Here is a 17,122-nt window from a genome sequence, read left to right as displayed (position 1 = left end):
CAGCTCAATGCAGAGGATACTTCACAGTGAAGCTCACATCTGCCGCCACAGCTTGTCAAACTCCTGCATGATGGTGTAAATACAGTGGGCCATGATGGGCACCGGAGTGTACACAGAAATGCAGCAGGGTGAACAGTGGCAGCAAGGGAACACTACTAAAGTAGTACTGCATTATTTGGACTGTAAGACACACTTTTTTTTTTAGTAAGAGACAATCTTGCTAAAAAGTGCCTATGTCTTATAGTGCACAGTCAGGGTGGTCCAGCAGTGCCAGACCGCCCCGTTTCCTTAATGATCCAGTAGAGCTCTCATACAACACTTTTCAAGATCAATGATAGGGGCATGCATCTTCACACCTCTCTCTCCCTGCTCGACATCAATCTGTGTGATCAGCATATGCAGGAGAGGAGGAGAACTATCAGCTGCACTAAAAGGAGATGAAAACTCCAAGTAAGAGCACTGCAGGACCTTTGATGATGTCATCAGTAGAATAGGCCAGAACCAGGAGGAGAAGAAATGTGAAACTAGAATGGAGTCTTCCTATTAAACGTACGTGTGTGTGTGTATGTATGCAGCAGGCTGTATGTGTATAATAAGTGTACAGTAGAGCTGTGTCTGTGTATATTATGTGTACGGCAGAGCTATATGTGTATGTAGCAGAGTGGTGTATGGATGCAGCAAAGCTGTGTGTCTATAATGTAGGTACTGGACTGCTGTGTGTGTATAATATGCATACTCCAGAGCTGTGTGCGTGTGTATCAAGGCTGTCTATGTATGCAGCAGAGCTGTGTGTGTGTGTATAATGTGAGTACTGCAGAACTGTGTGTATAATGCGCATGCTGCAGAGCTGTGTGTGTATAATGCGCGTGCTGCAGAGCTGTGTGTGTACAATGCGCACGCTGCAGAGCTGTGTGTGTATAATGCGCGTGCTGCAGAGCTGTGTGTGTATAATGGGCGTGCTGCAGAGCTGTGTGTGTATAATGCGCGTGCTGCAGAGCTGTGTGTGTATAATGCGCGTGCTGCAGAGCTGTGTGTGTATAATGCGCGTGCTGCAGAGCTGTGTGTGTATAATGCGCGTGCTGCAGAGCTGTGTGTGTATAATGCGCGTGCTGCAGAGCTGTGTGCATAATGCGCGTGCTGCAGAGCTGTGTGTATAATGCGCGTGCTGCAGAGCTGTGTGTATAATGCGCGTGCTGCAGAGCTGTGTGTATAATGCGCGTGCTGCAGAGCTGTGTGTATAATGCGCGTGCTGCAGAGCTGTGTGTATAATGCGCGTGTGTGTATTTGTATAATGTCATGTTCATGGAGACAACAATTTTTTTTTTTAAACAGGACACTACAGAGAAAGGGAAAAAAAATTATATATCTATCTATCTATCTATCTATCTATCTATCTATATATATATATATATATATATATATATATATATATATATATATAATTTATATATATAAATTATAAAATATATATAATATATAAAAGAGTGCAGCTGATAAAAGCCACAAACCATCCAGCTAACTGTGGTATATAACCATTTCTGCATTACAACATGTACTAGCCAAGACTGTATAGGCTGGGACGGACAGCATTTGTACAGTCCAAATTCTTTTGATTTTTAGTAAAACGAGAAGCAGAAGTATTAATTCTTGTAAATATCAACGACTAAATCAATAGCATTTGAATGTATTGCTTGACTGGGGACACAACAGCCGTCTACCTCCCTTCCCTATGGCTTTCACTACATGGATATTGTACATTGTGGGTTTCTGGATTTCATAATAACAAAAAAAGTAAATGTTGGGGACCACTTTCCCCAAAAATGTCTTCAAAAGAGAAGTGAGAATATAAACATGGGACCATGGCACTGATCACAATATTACTATATTACTGACCTTATATTTACTAGAACACTGCAGCACATTGTACTGAATGCAGTATATATTTATTATATAAACATTAAAAAAAAATATATATATATATATATATATATATATATATATATATATATATATGTATTAAGGCATTTGCCTGGATTTGTGGGAGGGGCTGAGGTCCGCCTCCAGCCTATTTAGGGCACCCCCCTTACCTGGCTCCTGCACCGTCTGAGGTCTGAGCTTTGTGAGAGGAAGTCGCTTGTTGGAGTTCTGAGGAATTTACCTACGAGCCGCTGATTTTCTGAGAGCCTTTTTTCGTCGCCGTCTGGTTCTGGTTTTGGAGCATTGCTGTTCTTTTCCCAGCTTCACTCGGTTCACTGTGGGTCGCGTTTGCCCGTCAAACTGTGAGTTATTTCGTACGGGTCAGCAGGGCCTCACGGTTGCCCCAGTACCGGTTTATCTCATTTCATCAAGGCGCACTAATGTCATGGTTCATACAAGTCACCATCATTCATTTCTGTCACACCTGTTCATACGTTCTCATCCACGATTTGCACCATCATTCTGGTCACACTCTGGCAGCATGCGGCAATGGTTCCTGGTTTAAAACCCCCTCTTTTTTCTGATGTTCTTTCACACGCTGCATTCATGTCACGGCTGCCCAGTCACCAGCAGCTCATTTCTCAGGCCCTCTGTCATCTCCCCACAGGACCGTTACGCCGGCCAGCAACCTGCTAATCTCAGCCCACTACCCGGTCTGGTTCACCCCAAACGAACATTCATCATGTACATCACAAGGGCAGCTGCGGTGCACCCCCCCCCCCCATTCACTTCACTTTCTCTAGCGATCGTCCCCTCCCCGTCGCCTCCTGCCTGTTGCCGCTCCGCCTGCCGCGCGGCCGATGGCGCCCGACCGCGTCCTGGGGCCTGGTCTGCGCATGCGCGGCCGGGGTTCTGCGCATGCGCGGCGATTTCGTCGGCGCATGCGCAGTGTCCCGACGACTCCGGACACATATGTTCAAATACATGGATTTCCCTGGCTCCATGTCACCCCCCCCCCCCGGTCAATCACGGGCGCAGTCGCGGGGGCCAGAGGCGGTGATACCGCACACCCCCACCCCCCCCCCCCTCTCCTCCCATTTATTTACCATGCACTGGGCTCACCGCGGCCGAAACATCCCCTCACCACCTCCTGGCTGGTACCGCTCCCCCTGCCGGCCGCATCCTTGGTGCGTGGTCTGCGCGTGCGCGGCCGGGGTTCTGCGCATGCGCGGCTATTCCGTCGGCGCATGCGCGGTGTCCCGGCGGCCGTGCGCGCGGCGCTTGTGTTCGGGGGGCCGCCGTCGGGCAGCACTGATTCTTCCCAGCCCCCACATGTCACTCCTCAGTCACACCCCCCCCCGGTCATTCATGTGCGCAGTCGTGGGGGCCAGCAGCAGTACAACCACACAATCTCCCCCCCCCCCCCCCTCTTCCATTCATTACCTGCACTGGGCTCACCATGGCCGTAACGTCCCCTCACCACCTGCTGCCTGGTTGCCGCTCCCCCTGCCGCGCGGCCGCCCGCGTCCTGGGGCCTGTTCTGCGCGTGCGCGGCCGGGGTTCTGCGCATGCGCGACGGCATGTCGGCGCATGCGCGGTGTCCCGGCGGCCGTGCGCGCGGCATCTGTGTCCGGGGGGGCCGCCGCCGGGCGGCAGGGGAGGCCACAGCATGCCCCCCTTGTTACACATTCCCCAGGAGCCCCAATAAAGACAGGGAAACACATCACACCCATGAAATAAACAAACAGGGAATCATGAGCAGGCCCCTCTTGGCCAAAATCGTACATGATCTCACCATGCTGATCGCCGGAGGGGCATAGACTTCCCATCCGCATTCAGCTACAAGTGACTGTCTCCAACGGGGTCGTCACCTTTTTCACAACCATGTTCAAAAAAAAAAAAAAAAATAATAATATATATTTTGCTTCATATTCAATAAACATGTGGGAATTGCGGGGGCACGGTCCAGAATGTTCCAAAAAAAAAAAAAAAAAAAGAGAAAAATATTTTGCAGGCGCACACTTTCCGCCAGCCCATGGCCACGGCACGCACTGGTCTCGTTCACATCAGGCGCAAGCTATCATTTCATGTGTAACCGCCATGATCCTCCCGGTCATACATATGTACCACATGCATTTACGCTTTTCATCACGCTATGTCATGTTTACCCTCCCCCTTATTTTTTAGGCGGTCAACCTATACTGTTTTACACTACCGTGTATCCGGAGAATTTTTCTTGGTACCAGGTACGTTCACCTGCTCATTTACCAAAATCTTCCTTACATTTCGGATGGTCCCGTTAGGGTCAGCGTGCTGGCTTTAGGGGCACGATCATCCCACTAGGTAACCCCCCCCCCTTTCTTGGCTTCGCCGACAGTTAGTGGTCCCGCGAGGCCGACACCCCGCCTCAAACGTACGGAGGCACCTGCCCAACGCGCCACCTCGTTAGTAAGCCGCCTCGCATGTTGCATAGAGAGGGCCTCACCTGTCACTCCCTTCCCCTAGTCCTGTCTTACAGTCACCGAGAGGCCAACGCTCCTGCCACTACCACGAGTGGCCTCATTACCCCCTCGCGCCAAATCATAGGTAGAGCCTCTCAAAGCCGCTTGGCAATTAGCAGGGCCTCATCTGTCACCATGCAAGTGTAATTTTTTCGCCATTTGGCCTAGCTAGCCAGCACGATCCTGCATGGCCTCAAATTAATCAACTTTTTTTTATTATAGTATGTCACTGGATGGGTTGGGAAACTTCTCCCTACCTGGCACCCCTGCTAGATCTGTCACTGCCACTTCGGGAGACGATCTAGCCAGTCCAGCGTCCATCCGGTCCTGGACAATTCCTCGCATCACGGCGGAGTTGAGGAAACGGCATGTTCCCTTCCCCGCCACGGCTAGGAAAGCGGAGCTGTTCCGGCTGTTACGCGCTTCAACCGATACTAGCGATGCGGGGCAAGGACCCAGCCAGTCCGGCACCGGGGACATCCATGCCATGCTGGCCTCTCTGATGACATCCATGTCAACAATCAACGCCAGGCTGGAGAGGCTGGAAACGGTCACCACGACCCTCTCCTTGGCGGGTCCGCCACCGGCGGCATCACCGGCACCGGTCGGTTTGCCGGTGGTCACACCATCCACTAACGTGGAGGACCGGGAAGTCAACCCGGCGCATATGATTCCTGAGCACTTGAAACGGGATATCCTGGAAGGTAAGGATATAAACCTGGCCTCCCTTCTGATTGCCTCCCAGGACGTGGTCGAAAACACGACGTACGCCTATGACGAGGTGTCAGTTGTGGTCAAGTCCAGGGATGCCCGGCTCAACAGGAAATTGACCATTCCCGAATTCGTGCTGGCCTTCGGAATCTACAGAGAGGTCATCTGTGCGGTCTACCCCAACAGAAGGGAGGAATTCGACCTCTACTTACACAAACTGGTGGATTTGGGCAACAAATACGGAGGGTCAGCGTTTTATGACTATCACAGGTCTTTTTCGGCAAAGGTGGCAGGGGCTTTCTCCCAGTACGGAGTCCGCTCCAACTGGGCGAGGATCGACACGGTCATTTTTTGTCGCCACTTCGCAGGCCTTAGGACCCCAGCCTGTGCGCACTGCTCCTCCACGGCCCACACCACCAATTTCTGCCCGAACACGTCGGTCAGACAGGGCCCCTCCCAGGCAGCTGGTCCCTCCGGGGTCCCGGAGAGACTGGCCCGGGACAAACTGGGTCGGCCGATCAAATTTCTAGGCAAATCGATGATTTGCAATAATTTCAATGAGGGGTCCTGTAATTATAACGGATGTAAATTGTTACACATATGCACCAAATGTTTCCGGGCACATGCCAAGTCCATGTGTCCAAATAAAATGTTTACCAAACCGTATCTAACGACCATCAACATGCCAGTTTTTACCGCGCTCATGTCGCAACACCCCTCCAGGCATCTGTCAGATTTCCTCGTTTCAGGATTGACAGAAGGATTTCACACGGGCATCCTGTATATGCCAACAGGCACCCTGGAATGTCCCAATCTTTTATCCGCTCTACACAACCCCACCGCCATTGACGCCCTCATAGCCCAAGAGGTAACAGAGGGTTTTGTGCTAGGTCCTTTCAAAACTCCCCCATTCGCCACATGGCGCACCAACCCCATTGGCGTCGTCACTGGGAAATCTTCCCAGAAACAGAGGCTCATCATTGACCTATCGGCACCTCACGGGACGGGCAACCCCAGTCTCAACTCCCTCATTCCCTCGGAGGAATTCTCTCTGCAGTATACCACCATAGATCACGCCATCACGGCCATCAGTCAAGCAGGGGTGGGGGCATGGCTCAGCAAAACCGACATCGCCAACGCCTTCAAATTACTTCCGATTCACCCTACACTGTGGCACCTGCATGGCATCAAGTGGTCTGGGGATTATTATTTTTTCTCCCGATTGACCTTCGGGTCCAAAAGCAGCCCGGCCATCTTCGACGTGTTTGCGGAAGCATTATGCTGGTTGCTATTGAATATAGCAAGGTGCCCGCTGGTTTTACATTACCTTGATGACTTCCTATTGGTGGAAGAAAACACTTCCCCTCCTTCCAGCCTCAGAGCCACCATCAAGCTGTTCAAGGAACTGGGGGTCCCCCTCTCCACCAAGAAGACAGAGGGGCCGGACACGATCATCACCTTCCTGGGTATCCAGTTGGATTCAGCTTCGATGCAAGCCAGTTTGCCGTCCGGGAAGATCCAGGACATCCTCACCCACATAGACGGCTATCTTCAACTCGGCACCTGCAACCGCAGAGAACTACAGTCCCTGCTGGGCTCCCTGAACTTTGCCATGCGCATCATACCCCAGGGTCGCTCGTTTATTTCACGGCTTCTGCACCTCTTCCCCTTGTTCCTACACGACTCGCACAGATTGTCCCTGGATGCCCACGCTGCGGCGGATCTGGGTATGTGGAGGAGATTTCTGTCCACCTGGAATGGTAGGAGCTTGTTTCTCCCTCAGCTGTCGGACTCTTCCCCCTCTATCTGGTCAGATGCGGCATCTACCACAGGCTTTGCGGCCATATTTGGGGACGATTGGCTGTGGGGCAGCTGGCCTCCTGAGGTCCAGGGTCTGGAAGGATTCTCCACTACCTCAGCGCTTTTTGAGATCTATCCCATCGTAGCGGCTGCCGTGGCGTGGGGTCATTTATGGGCAAATCTGGCGGTCCGCTGCTACTCGGACAACCAAGCAACCTGCCAGATTATAAATAAAGGTCGTTCCAAATCCCTCACAATCATGAGGTTCATGCGAAGACTTACTTGGCTGGCCGCCTGCAACAATTTTTTCCTGCATTGTTTCCATGTCCCAGGGGTGTGCAATTCAGCTGCTGACAATTTATCTCGCTTCAAATTTCAGGCTTTTCATCAGGATCTCCCATCAGCATCACCCACTGCCTCCAGCACCCCGTCATTTCAGCAACTCATTCTGGACTAGAGGCCATCATGCGGCATAGCCAGTCTTTGTCCCACTTTTCACTATCAGTCAATACACATAGAGCATACAACAGAGCATTCACGCTGTTCAACAGATTCCTGGTAGAACACAACATCACGCACCCTTTCATCATGACGTCTGTTTTGGGATTTGCTTCCTTTTGCCACCTCAAACTAAAAATGTCATACAACACCATCAAACTGTATCTTACTGGCATTCAACATCATATGCTAATCTTGCACCCTAACTACACCAGCTTCATGGCCTCCCACCAAATCAAAACAATACTCAGAGGCATTCAGAAGACGGAACCCGCACGTCCAGCCCAAAGGCTGCCCATCAACAGTCATGTTTTCAAGGCATTATCCGACCTGCTGGACGCCACGCCTTTTGATACGAATACCAACGCGGTCATCAAAGCTGCTATTTACTTGGCCTTCTACGGGTTCCTGAGGCCCGGGGAATTCACTACCACCTCCGCATCCCAAACCTCATCTTGTCTTCTTGTCTCCCACTTATCTAAACACCTGGATCACTACGTCCTGACCTTACCTCACTCCAAGAGTAGTCAGCGTTCACCTGTCAACATCTCATATTACCCCACGCACAACAAATGGTGTCCGGTGAGGGTGCTGGACACATACAGTCAGCTTCACAGGTTCCTACCCTCTCAACCGCTACTTCAACTTCATGGATCGGTGCTCACCACGACCACCTTCATGATCCATGTCAGATCATTTCTCACCCAACTGGGCCTGGACGCGGCCAACTACTCGGGGCACTCCTTTCGCATCGGAGCTGCATCCACGGCCTCCAGTGCCAACATCCCTGCCCATGTTATCAAGAAATTGGGACGCTGGAAGTCGTCCGCTTACGCACGATACATTCCCAATCCAGCGCAAGAGTTAAGGGTGGCTTTCCAAAGCATGTCGGGTTGAGCTGTTTACATGTTTTATTGGTTACAAATAAACTGGTTTATTTCCATTTTTGCCCTCTTCTTTCTTAGGCCTACCTCGTCCTCGGTTTCGGCACACCACAACCGACTGCATTTCTTTCCCTGCTTCCCAGGGCTCTTCTCTGTACTACCGTAAGCACCTAACACAAGTATTAAGGCATTTGCCTGGATTTGTGGGAGGGGCTGAGGTCCGCCTCCAGCCTATTTAGGGCACCCCCCTTACCTGGCTCCTGCACCGTCTGAGGTCTGAGCTTTGTCCCTCCCACCACTCCACTCATTTACAAACTCATTTCTTTTATGTCTTTTCCTTGGGTGGGCCCTCTTCTTTATTAGGCCTACCTCGTCCTCGGTTTCGGCACACCACAACCGACTGCATTTCTTTCCCTGCTTCCCAGGGCTCTTCTCTGTACTACCGTAAGCACCTAACACAAATATATATATAACTACACTCAGAATTGTATAATGCTACACACGCAGTATGATACAGTATAACACAGAAGTTCTGCACTGCACAACTATACAAGCAAAAAACGGAAAATGGAAGATGAAAATTTCCATGGAAAATAGATAAAAAGGACGTAAATAAATGTGTCTCCTCATTATGTGCACAGTTCCATACGCATCATTTCTATTTGTTATGAACACATTATACATACATGTGTAAAGGCTTTTGTATATGATATGTAATAGAGAAAAAGTACCTGTTCTGCTCAGATGTCTTCACACATCCTAGTCCTATGCTCTTACAGTAGTCGTTCTCTGCAGCCAGTTCTAGCCTACTCAAGCCCACGCACTATTAGAACACCTACCTTCCTCCTTCCCAGCGCTCCCATCTCTTGCTATCCTGCTCTCGCTCACTAGTATCTTTTTAAATGAAGCTATGCACGGAGTACAAAGAGACCAAGCAACCGAAGTATAAAAAAATGCAGCAAATTCAAGGTAACATGGACAAATACTAGAACAAAAGCGTCCCCACACGGCTCTGTATGTAAAGGAAGCAGTATACACTTCATCTCTAAAAACATAGGGCAACTGGAGACTGTATGCCACGGCGTACTGCATCGTATAAAAACTGAAGACCTGATAACACTTAACATGTTGAATGGCTTTCAACAACAAAAAAGAAACTGTTCATTTGAAAACTGCTTGAGACATTTCATCAGACAAGTTGAGAACAGAGTCAGGGACACAATTTCACACTTTACACGCTGTATTGAATCTCTTCCCAAGAAACTAGGTCTGCTCGGCTCCTCCTGCTCTATAATCGGCTTCCTGCCACTAGGACTGCATGTGACAGCTTCCATTATCTCCGATCCACAGGATGGTTCAGATCAATAGGGGGTGGCAAATGTTGAGCGCTGTAATGATCAAAAGAATGGGGGTCCTGTTATTCCATTAGAATGGAGGGGCAGGCCCAGTTTAAAGTTTCACTGTACTCTCAGAGAGAAGGGTGCAACTAGCAAATTTCTAAATCATTCCATTTAAAAAATCTGCCTGTATCCACCTGAAAAAAGCTGTAAAGTCATGGCCACTAGGGGTCTCACTTTCACTTAATTTGTAGTTCACTGCCTGTTGTAAGCCAAGATCCATCCCTAGTAAGAGACAGAGGACGGCTCACAGGAAATGAAGGTGCGTCAGCTAGCTGTGCTTCTGAGCCTGATTAACTACTTTTGAAGATTATAGGAGCATCGTGTGTGTGTGTGTGTGTGTGTGTAAAGCCTCATTCACACGTCCGTGTTAGTGCTCAAATCCGTGACGAGGTGGTCAGTGATGCATCCGTGAAGCTGTCCGTGAAGGATCCGTGTTGGGTCCGTGTCTCCAATTTTTTGCTGTCCATATTAAATCCGTGTTTCACTGACACTGAAAAATAATTTTCAAAGCAACCGATTAATGATCCGTGAAACACTGACGCAACACGGACCCATAGACTATAATGGACGCGATGGATCCGTGAACACGGACAAAATAGAGCATGCATCCGTGCTAAAAACACGGACCCATGGACAGTGTAAAACACTGATGTCTGACTACACACATTAAAATGAATGGGGACGTGTACTGTCCGTGGAGAACACGTAGAGCACACGTCCGCAAAATACTGATGTGTGAATGAGGCTTAAGTATGATCATAGTGGAAAAGTAAGGGAAAGGACCTCACAGCAGTACAGGGCTCGCAGACTCTACAGAAGGGAGACACCCCCTGCTTGTGAGAGAAATGCATCTAGCTGTGCAGCTGAAACTGGGAATAATATGGCTAAAAGAGACATTAGGAAAGTCCAAAAAAGACCTATTCCCAGTTTTTTGAAAAATCAGGTATGCTACTTAGTCTCGTACACTTTAAACAGAAAAGCGGCATGCGTGACAGGAACTCCGAAGGGAAAGGGGGGCAGAGGACCCCCATTCTTGTGACTGGTGCTGGTTCCAGCAGTTGGACCCCAAGTGATCAGACATGTATGAACTGTACTGTGGATAGAAGCTAAATGTTGATTTTAATTTGTTGATTTTAGGAGTTTTGCTTCATAGATCCAACTAGTGCAGTAGTGTGGAAATGTAAGGGTTCTTTCAGATGAACGGTGTAAAACGTGGGTGTTGTTTGTATGCGGTTAGTTTTTCTCAGGCACCCATTCACTTGAATGGGCAAGCCTTGCACATAAATGTACCTAAATGGTGTATGCTGTGACTTTCTCTGTACATGCGAGTTGGTCCATTGACTATAATGGCTCAGTGCATAATCTGTGTGCTGTCTGTTCTATATATTTAGACAGCACCAAGACGTGCACACCGCTCATCTGAATGAGCTCTTAGTGGTCATTTTCAAGTTTGCTGTTGGACTGAGGTTGTCCTCACTATAGTCAATAGAGTCTGTTGGATGCCATTGGTGTCCATCATGACACACATATGTCTTTGGCTTGCTCAATTTGTTTGTGGCCCTATGACAGATGTACGGAAAGAAACACAGAAGCCTAACACTGAATCTTTTCCCACAAAACTATACATCAATCTGCTCAGCTCCTTCTGTTCTACAACATATTGCCTGCAGATTGAAAAGATAATAGCACTAAAAAAATAAAATATTTTATTTACTTAAGAGGGAAGATGGCAAAGCATTTTGTAAAAAAAAAAGATGTGCTTCATAGGAGGCATTGATGAAGTATTAAAGGGGGTGTTCACCTTTTCTACAGACTATGGCGGAACCCGCTGTGGTAATCATACTTACATGATTTCCCCACACTGGATTCTGGCTCCAGTGATGCCCCATTGGTTCTGCAGGTTCCCAGCATCAACATTCGGTTTGACACTGGGTTACGTGACACACAATTGTAGCAGACAGTGCTCATCGCTGACCGAGACATGGATTGACTAAGTATCCCTGCCTCCTTCCCCTGATCCTTTGTATTGCCCTGTACCCCTGGTATCTGACCATTAACCCCTTCACTGCCAGCTGCCCTGTCCCTGGGTTCATTGCCACCACATACCATCCCCTAACCCTGGCTGCTGAACTCAGCAGTAACCCCTTCACTGCCCTTATCCCTCCCTGTGAACCCTGCAGCAGTAACCCCTTCACTGCTGCACCATACCCAGTGTTCCTTGGCCTGCATGTATTAACCCCTGCAGTGCCACAATTGTGTGTTTAACCCCTTGTTACCCCGTAGGGACAGTGAGTAGCCAGGCGGGTGGGTTACTGATATTTGTGCGAATGTAAGTGTAGTATTGTAATTGTAGTTAGATCCTGGGGAGGACTTGGGACTGTGTTAGTGTAGTTAGAACCGTATTAGTGTGTTGTTATAGTGTGTTTACTTATATTGCTGTACTGTGGTGTGTGCGTCTATATGTATATATATTTATAACCATTGATCTATAAATATATATAGATATAGCGTATAATTGTATTATTGTATTGTATAATAAATACTTTATTATTCATATACAGAGTATAGTGTTTTTAGTAGTCGCTGCCGTAGTATAGTAGTAAGTCGCACGTAGTGTAGTTCAGTGGAGTCACAGTGTATAGGTAACAGAGGTAGTTAGCTAGTTAACCTAGCTAGGTGTATATATATTTGATTTAGGCATAAATAGGCGGAGTCATCACTAGAATTATTGATATAAATATCAATAATTAATATCCCCTTTAACACTGCTGCAGCAGTGATGTGTCACCCATGCATCACATGACATGACACATGGGTGACACGTCACTGCTGTGACCAGTCATCGGCTGCAGCAGTTAAACGGGATGTTGATGTGGCGAGACCCAGGACCTGCAGAGGACAGCGGGGGGGGAAATCAGGTAACGGTGAAAGAGTGAAAGTAGCCCAAGGATGTTTACCACGGGTGGTCCGGCCACACTAGTGGGTCTGTAGAAAAGGTCCCCAGCAGAGAACAACCTCTAACATTTACATCATGGTGCAATTTGGCAAGCATTAGGTCAATGACTTGTTAGGTGGGCATCCAGGTATTGTGGGTACTTTATAAATTATGGTTATTTGACTTGTTTATTGCGTTATATACCCTGTAAGCAAAACACAGACTAAAGAAGCCATCATGCAAATGGTGTTCCCTGCACTACAAACAGAATGGGCTATTTGCATATGTCAAATATACTGATTTACATTTCAGAATTAATGTAAAGGGAGCCAGAGTATGAAGTTGACAAGTGAGGCAGTAGAGTAGGTGCAGACCTGAGGCAGCAGCACTCCTCAAAAGGAAGTGGAGCGCTGCGGTAATACACAGGATTATCACGGATGCTTTAGACATTATACTTTCTATCATGCACAATATTACAAGGCTGCGCATTATCCAGAAAGTTATATTTCATCTACACTGCTAACCCTACCGACAAAAGATTAAGTAATGATCAAGGTATTATAGGAGTGGCATTATTGTCTAATTAACATAGTAAACGTCACCTATTTGTGATTATAAATAAATCATTAAAGGCAACCTGTCACCGGCATTTTGTGCAGAGCTGAGGACATGGGTTGCTAGATGGCCACTAGCACATCCGCAATACCTAGTCCCCATAGCTCTGTGTGCTTTTATTGTGTAAAAAAAAAACAACGATTTGATACATATGCAAATTAACCCGAGATGAGTCCTGTCCCTTACTCATCTCACATACAGGACTCATCTCAGGGTAATTTTCATATGTATCAAATTTTTTTTTTTTTTACACAATAAAAGCACACAGACTTATGGAGACTGGGTATTGCGGATGGGCTAGCGGCCATCTAGCAACCCATGTCCTCAGCTCTATACAAAATTCCAGTGACAGGCTCCCTTTAAAGGGAAAAATGTATTGTCCCAAGTGGAAATCCCTGTCCACAATTTAAAGACACAAACATCATAGAGGGAGGTACTCTGCACCGAAACCTATTCTATTATCCAGAATGGAAGCCTAGTAGTAAGAGGGGCTCCCTCTCTGGCCAACATACTGCAACCATTTATTGAGGTTTTCCAGGGGCATATTAAAAAAGGTAGGAAAGAGTTAAAAATAATCAATAGTCACACCGATCCCTCCCCAGTTCCCGCTGCTCTCTACCTCCTCGACCTAGGCTCAACACACAGGCAATGGCAAAAATCACTTGCTGAAGTGGACAATCCTTGGGGCCATTGACTGGCTCAGTTGGCAGTCCAAGCCATTTTTGTGTGTCAACCCCAGAGCCACGAAGTGGAGCACAATGTCGGAATAGCAGCTGTGGGGCATCGGTTAGGTAAGTAATGATTATTTTATCTATTTTGAACCAATTCTGTTAGTTTTCAGATTCCCCAGTCCCACTGACCTAAACATTGGAAATATATTCTCAGGATAGCTCATCAATATCTGACAGGTCCAACACCCCCTCCGATCAGCTGTTTGAAGAGAAGGCGAGACTCCATGCGAGCACGGCTTCCTCTTCATTACACTGTGCGTCGTCTCCTTTGCAGTGGTGGCGTAGTGTAATTACAAGTACTCACTCTATTCAAGTGAACGGAGCAGGTACTTGTATACACTGCGCTCCAGAGATGGGCAGTGTAATGAAGAGGAAGCAGCGCTCGCATGGAGCTCCGCCTCCTCTTCAAAAATCTTATTGGTGGGGGTGCAGAGTGTCGGACCCCTGCAGATCAGATAATGAGGACCTATCCTAAGAAAGGTCATCAATATAAAACCCCTGCACAACCCCTTCAAGAAACAAAGTAGAAATAGAAAGAAGAGATGTATTACCTTTTTGGGGTTCCTCAGGACTGTGCAGCTTTTTTTGTGCTTCTTCTATTTTTTCTAAAATAAATCCCAAAAAAATCTTATGTTACAGTATATTCAAAAGTACAATATACAGTCAAACATGAAAACATATGATTTTATCTTTCATGGAGATCATTAAAGGGGTTTCCAGGATTAATTTTTTTGTTAGTTAAAACCCCCTCAGCCAGACGGATCTCTGGAGAGACACATTTACCTTTACCTGCTCCCTGAGAGGTGGTTTTGGCTCCCGGACTTTCTGCACTGCATTTCCGCGACGTCACGTGTGCCACGGCAGCCAATGAATGGCCTCAGCAGTGACGTGTACCCAAGCAGCACGTGATGAGATGCATCACCGGCAGCAGCAGCATGCATGACCCAGTCTATGTGCATGTTGACAGAAGTTCAGTGCAGACAGCCCCGGGAGTAGGTAAGTAGGTTACTCTCCACAGGTCCTGCTGGCTACAGAGAATGTTACAAAAAAATTAACTTTTATGGGGTCATTTATCAAACTGGTGTAAAGTAGAACTGGCTTAGTTGCTCATAGCAACGAATCCGATTCCACCTTTCATTTTGCACAGCTCCTTTGGAATCTGATTGGTTGCTATGGGCAACTAAGCCAGTTCTACTTTAAACCAGTTTGATAAATGACCACATTAGTGTATAATAAATAGACAAACATTAACATATGCTACAAAAAAGTTTTTATATATATATATATATATATATATATATATATATATATATATATATACACACACACACATATATATACACATATATACACACATACATATACACACACACACACACACACACACATATATATATACACATATATACATACATACATACATACACACACCACAATTACTTTCAACTGTGTGGTTCAATCAACAAACTATTACCGTACCTACAAAGTTTTTTTTTTTACCTATTGTAGTAATTTATTTCTAGCAAAAGGTTAACCATGAAAACCAAGCCTAAAATAACCTGCATAAGGAGGATGACTAATGTGTCTCTTAGTGTCCAGTAGGTGGCAGTCATATCAATTTATGGTCCTTGTATCGCCAGTGTGTAGCTGATGAAGCTGGCCTCCCCCTCTTCTGTCTTTCCGTGCAATCACTAAAGCATCTTCTATATAAAACTCACATCGCTACCGTGTCAGAAAAAGTGGCTTCTTTCATTTCATTCAGCTAACTACAGAAAGAAAAGTTGTCTGATAAACCTCCGAACATTGCTGGGTTCATGTCAGGACTGAGAGAGATTCTGCATATATACAAAACTATAAAACTGCCAAAAAGCAATCGCACCTTGCACAAACCCATCTGGCATCAGCACTGAGCAAAACAAAAACTTTCAGATTTGGCAAAAGCAAAATGTCCTTCGGTGGCTGCCAGCCTACTGGTTGCTGCGAAGTTTACTCGCGGTCATAATGAATGTTCTAAATACTTATGGATAGGAAAAGATAGGTGCCGTATAAGACGTAAATGCTGCTAGGAGTCAGTGCTCTGAATCTCAGGACTGGGGTGTAAGTATACTGTGCAACAGATCAATTCTGTATTCTTAGATACCTTACAGACATTCTCCCTAGAGCGAATATATACAGGTTCTGTGGGCACCAGCTGGTTGGGGGACAAGTCACTGCTGAAGCCAGTAAATGGTTGCAGCAGAGCACGTGACCACAGCATGGAGGGGTCTCAGAGCTGGAGCAGAGTGGCGGTAAATAGCCATCCTCGTTCATAGCCAATATGGATTCAGGAGCCGGACATTCCCTTCAAGTGACAGGATTATGATGCATTCTTCCTTTATACTAAAGGGGTTGTATGGGCTTTTCATATTGTTGGCCGTTCCTCAGGATAGGTCACCAATATCAGATCGGCGGGGGTCCAGCGTCTGGCACCCCCACCGTTCAGCTGTATGAGGAGACGGCGTGCGCAGTGTGCATGTGCTGTCTCCAGTCTCTCTACCTGTTCACTGCTGCTTTGCCATAGACTGCAGTGGTGAACAGGAAGAGAGAAGGAAAACGGCATCTGCACACTGCTCGCGCCGTCTCCTCATACAGCTGATCGGCTGAGGTGCCGATCTGATATTGATGACCTATGCCATACTAGGGCTGCAACGATTCATCAATGTAATAGATGTAATCGATGCAAAAAAATCCTTGATGCAGTTTCCCTGCATTGAGCATTCGTTTAAATCATGTGACCACAGGGCGTGAGTGAAGAAAACTCTCTCACTCACCGCTCCGTGGCCTCCCGTCCGCACCGCGCTGCCAGGGCCTTACGTGCACGCATCGTCAGCCCGCTGGCTGAAGTCAGGTCCCACCCAGTGCATGTCGGGAAGTGGGAAGAAGATGCAGTCCGTCTCCTGCCGACTCCATGTCAGCGCACTGCCAGGAAAGGTAAGTATAAGTTAGCAGGGGCCCGAATCTGGCGGGGGGAAGGGGTTGGGGGGCATCTGTGATTTGAAGGGGCTGATGGCGCTGGGGGACATGGATCGAAATGGCATGGAGGAGCTAATGGCGCTGGGGGACATGGCATGAAGGTGCTGATCTGATGGCA

General features: G+C 47.5%; 1 protein-coding gene across 1 annotated transcript in view; it reads right to left on the bottom strand.

Annotated features, from left to right (window-relative positions):
• HIVEP1 (HIVEP zinc finger 1) overlaps window positions 1–16,855 on the bottom strand; it is a 60,750-nt gene extending 43,895 nt beyond the window's left edge. The window contains exons 1-2 of the mRNA XM_040433979.1: window positions 16,846–16,855; window positions 14,544–14,597 (exon numbers count right to left, since the gene is read on the bottom strand). Of these exons, the coding sequence (XP_040289913.1) occupies window positions 14,544–14,597; window positions 16,846–16,855 (64 nt within the window). The remainder of the gene's footprint in view (window positions 1–14,543; window positions 14,598–16,845) is intronic.
• Window positions 16,856–17,122: the final 267 nt, after the last annotated feature.

This window comes from Bufo bufo, chromosome 5 (assembly GCF_905171765.1).
Source record: "Bufo bufo chromosome 5, aBufBuf1.1, whole genome shotgun sequence".
Lineage (NCBI taxonomy): Eukaryota > Metazoa > Chordata > Amphibia > Anura > Bufonidae > Bufo > Bufo bufo.
This window is presented reverse-complemented; position numbering and strand designations above follow the sequence as displayed.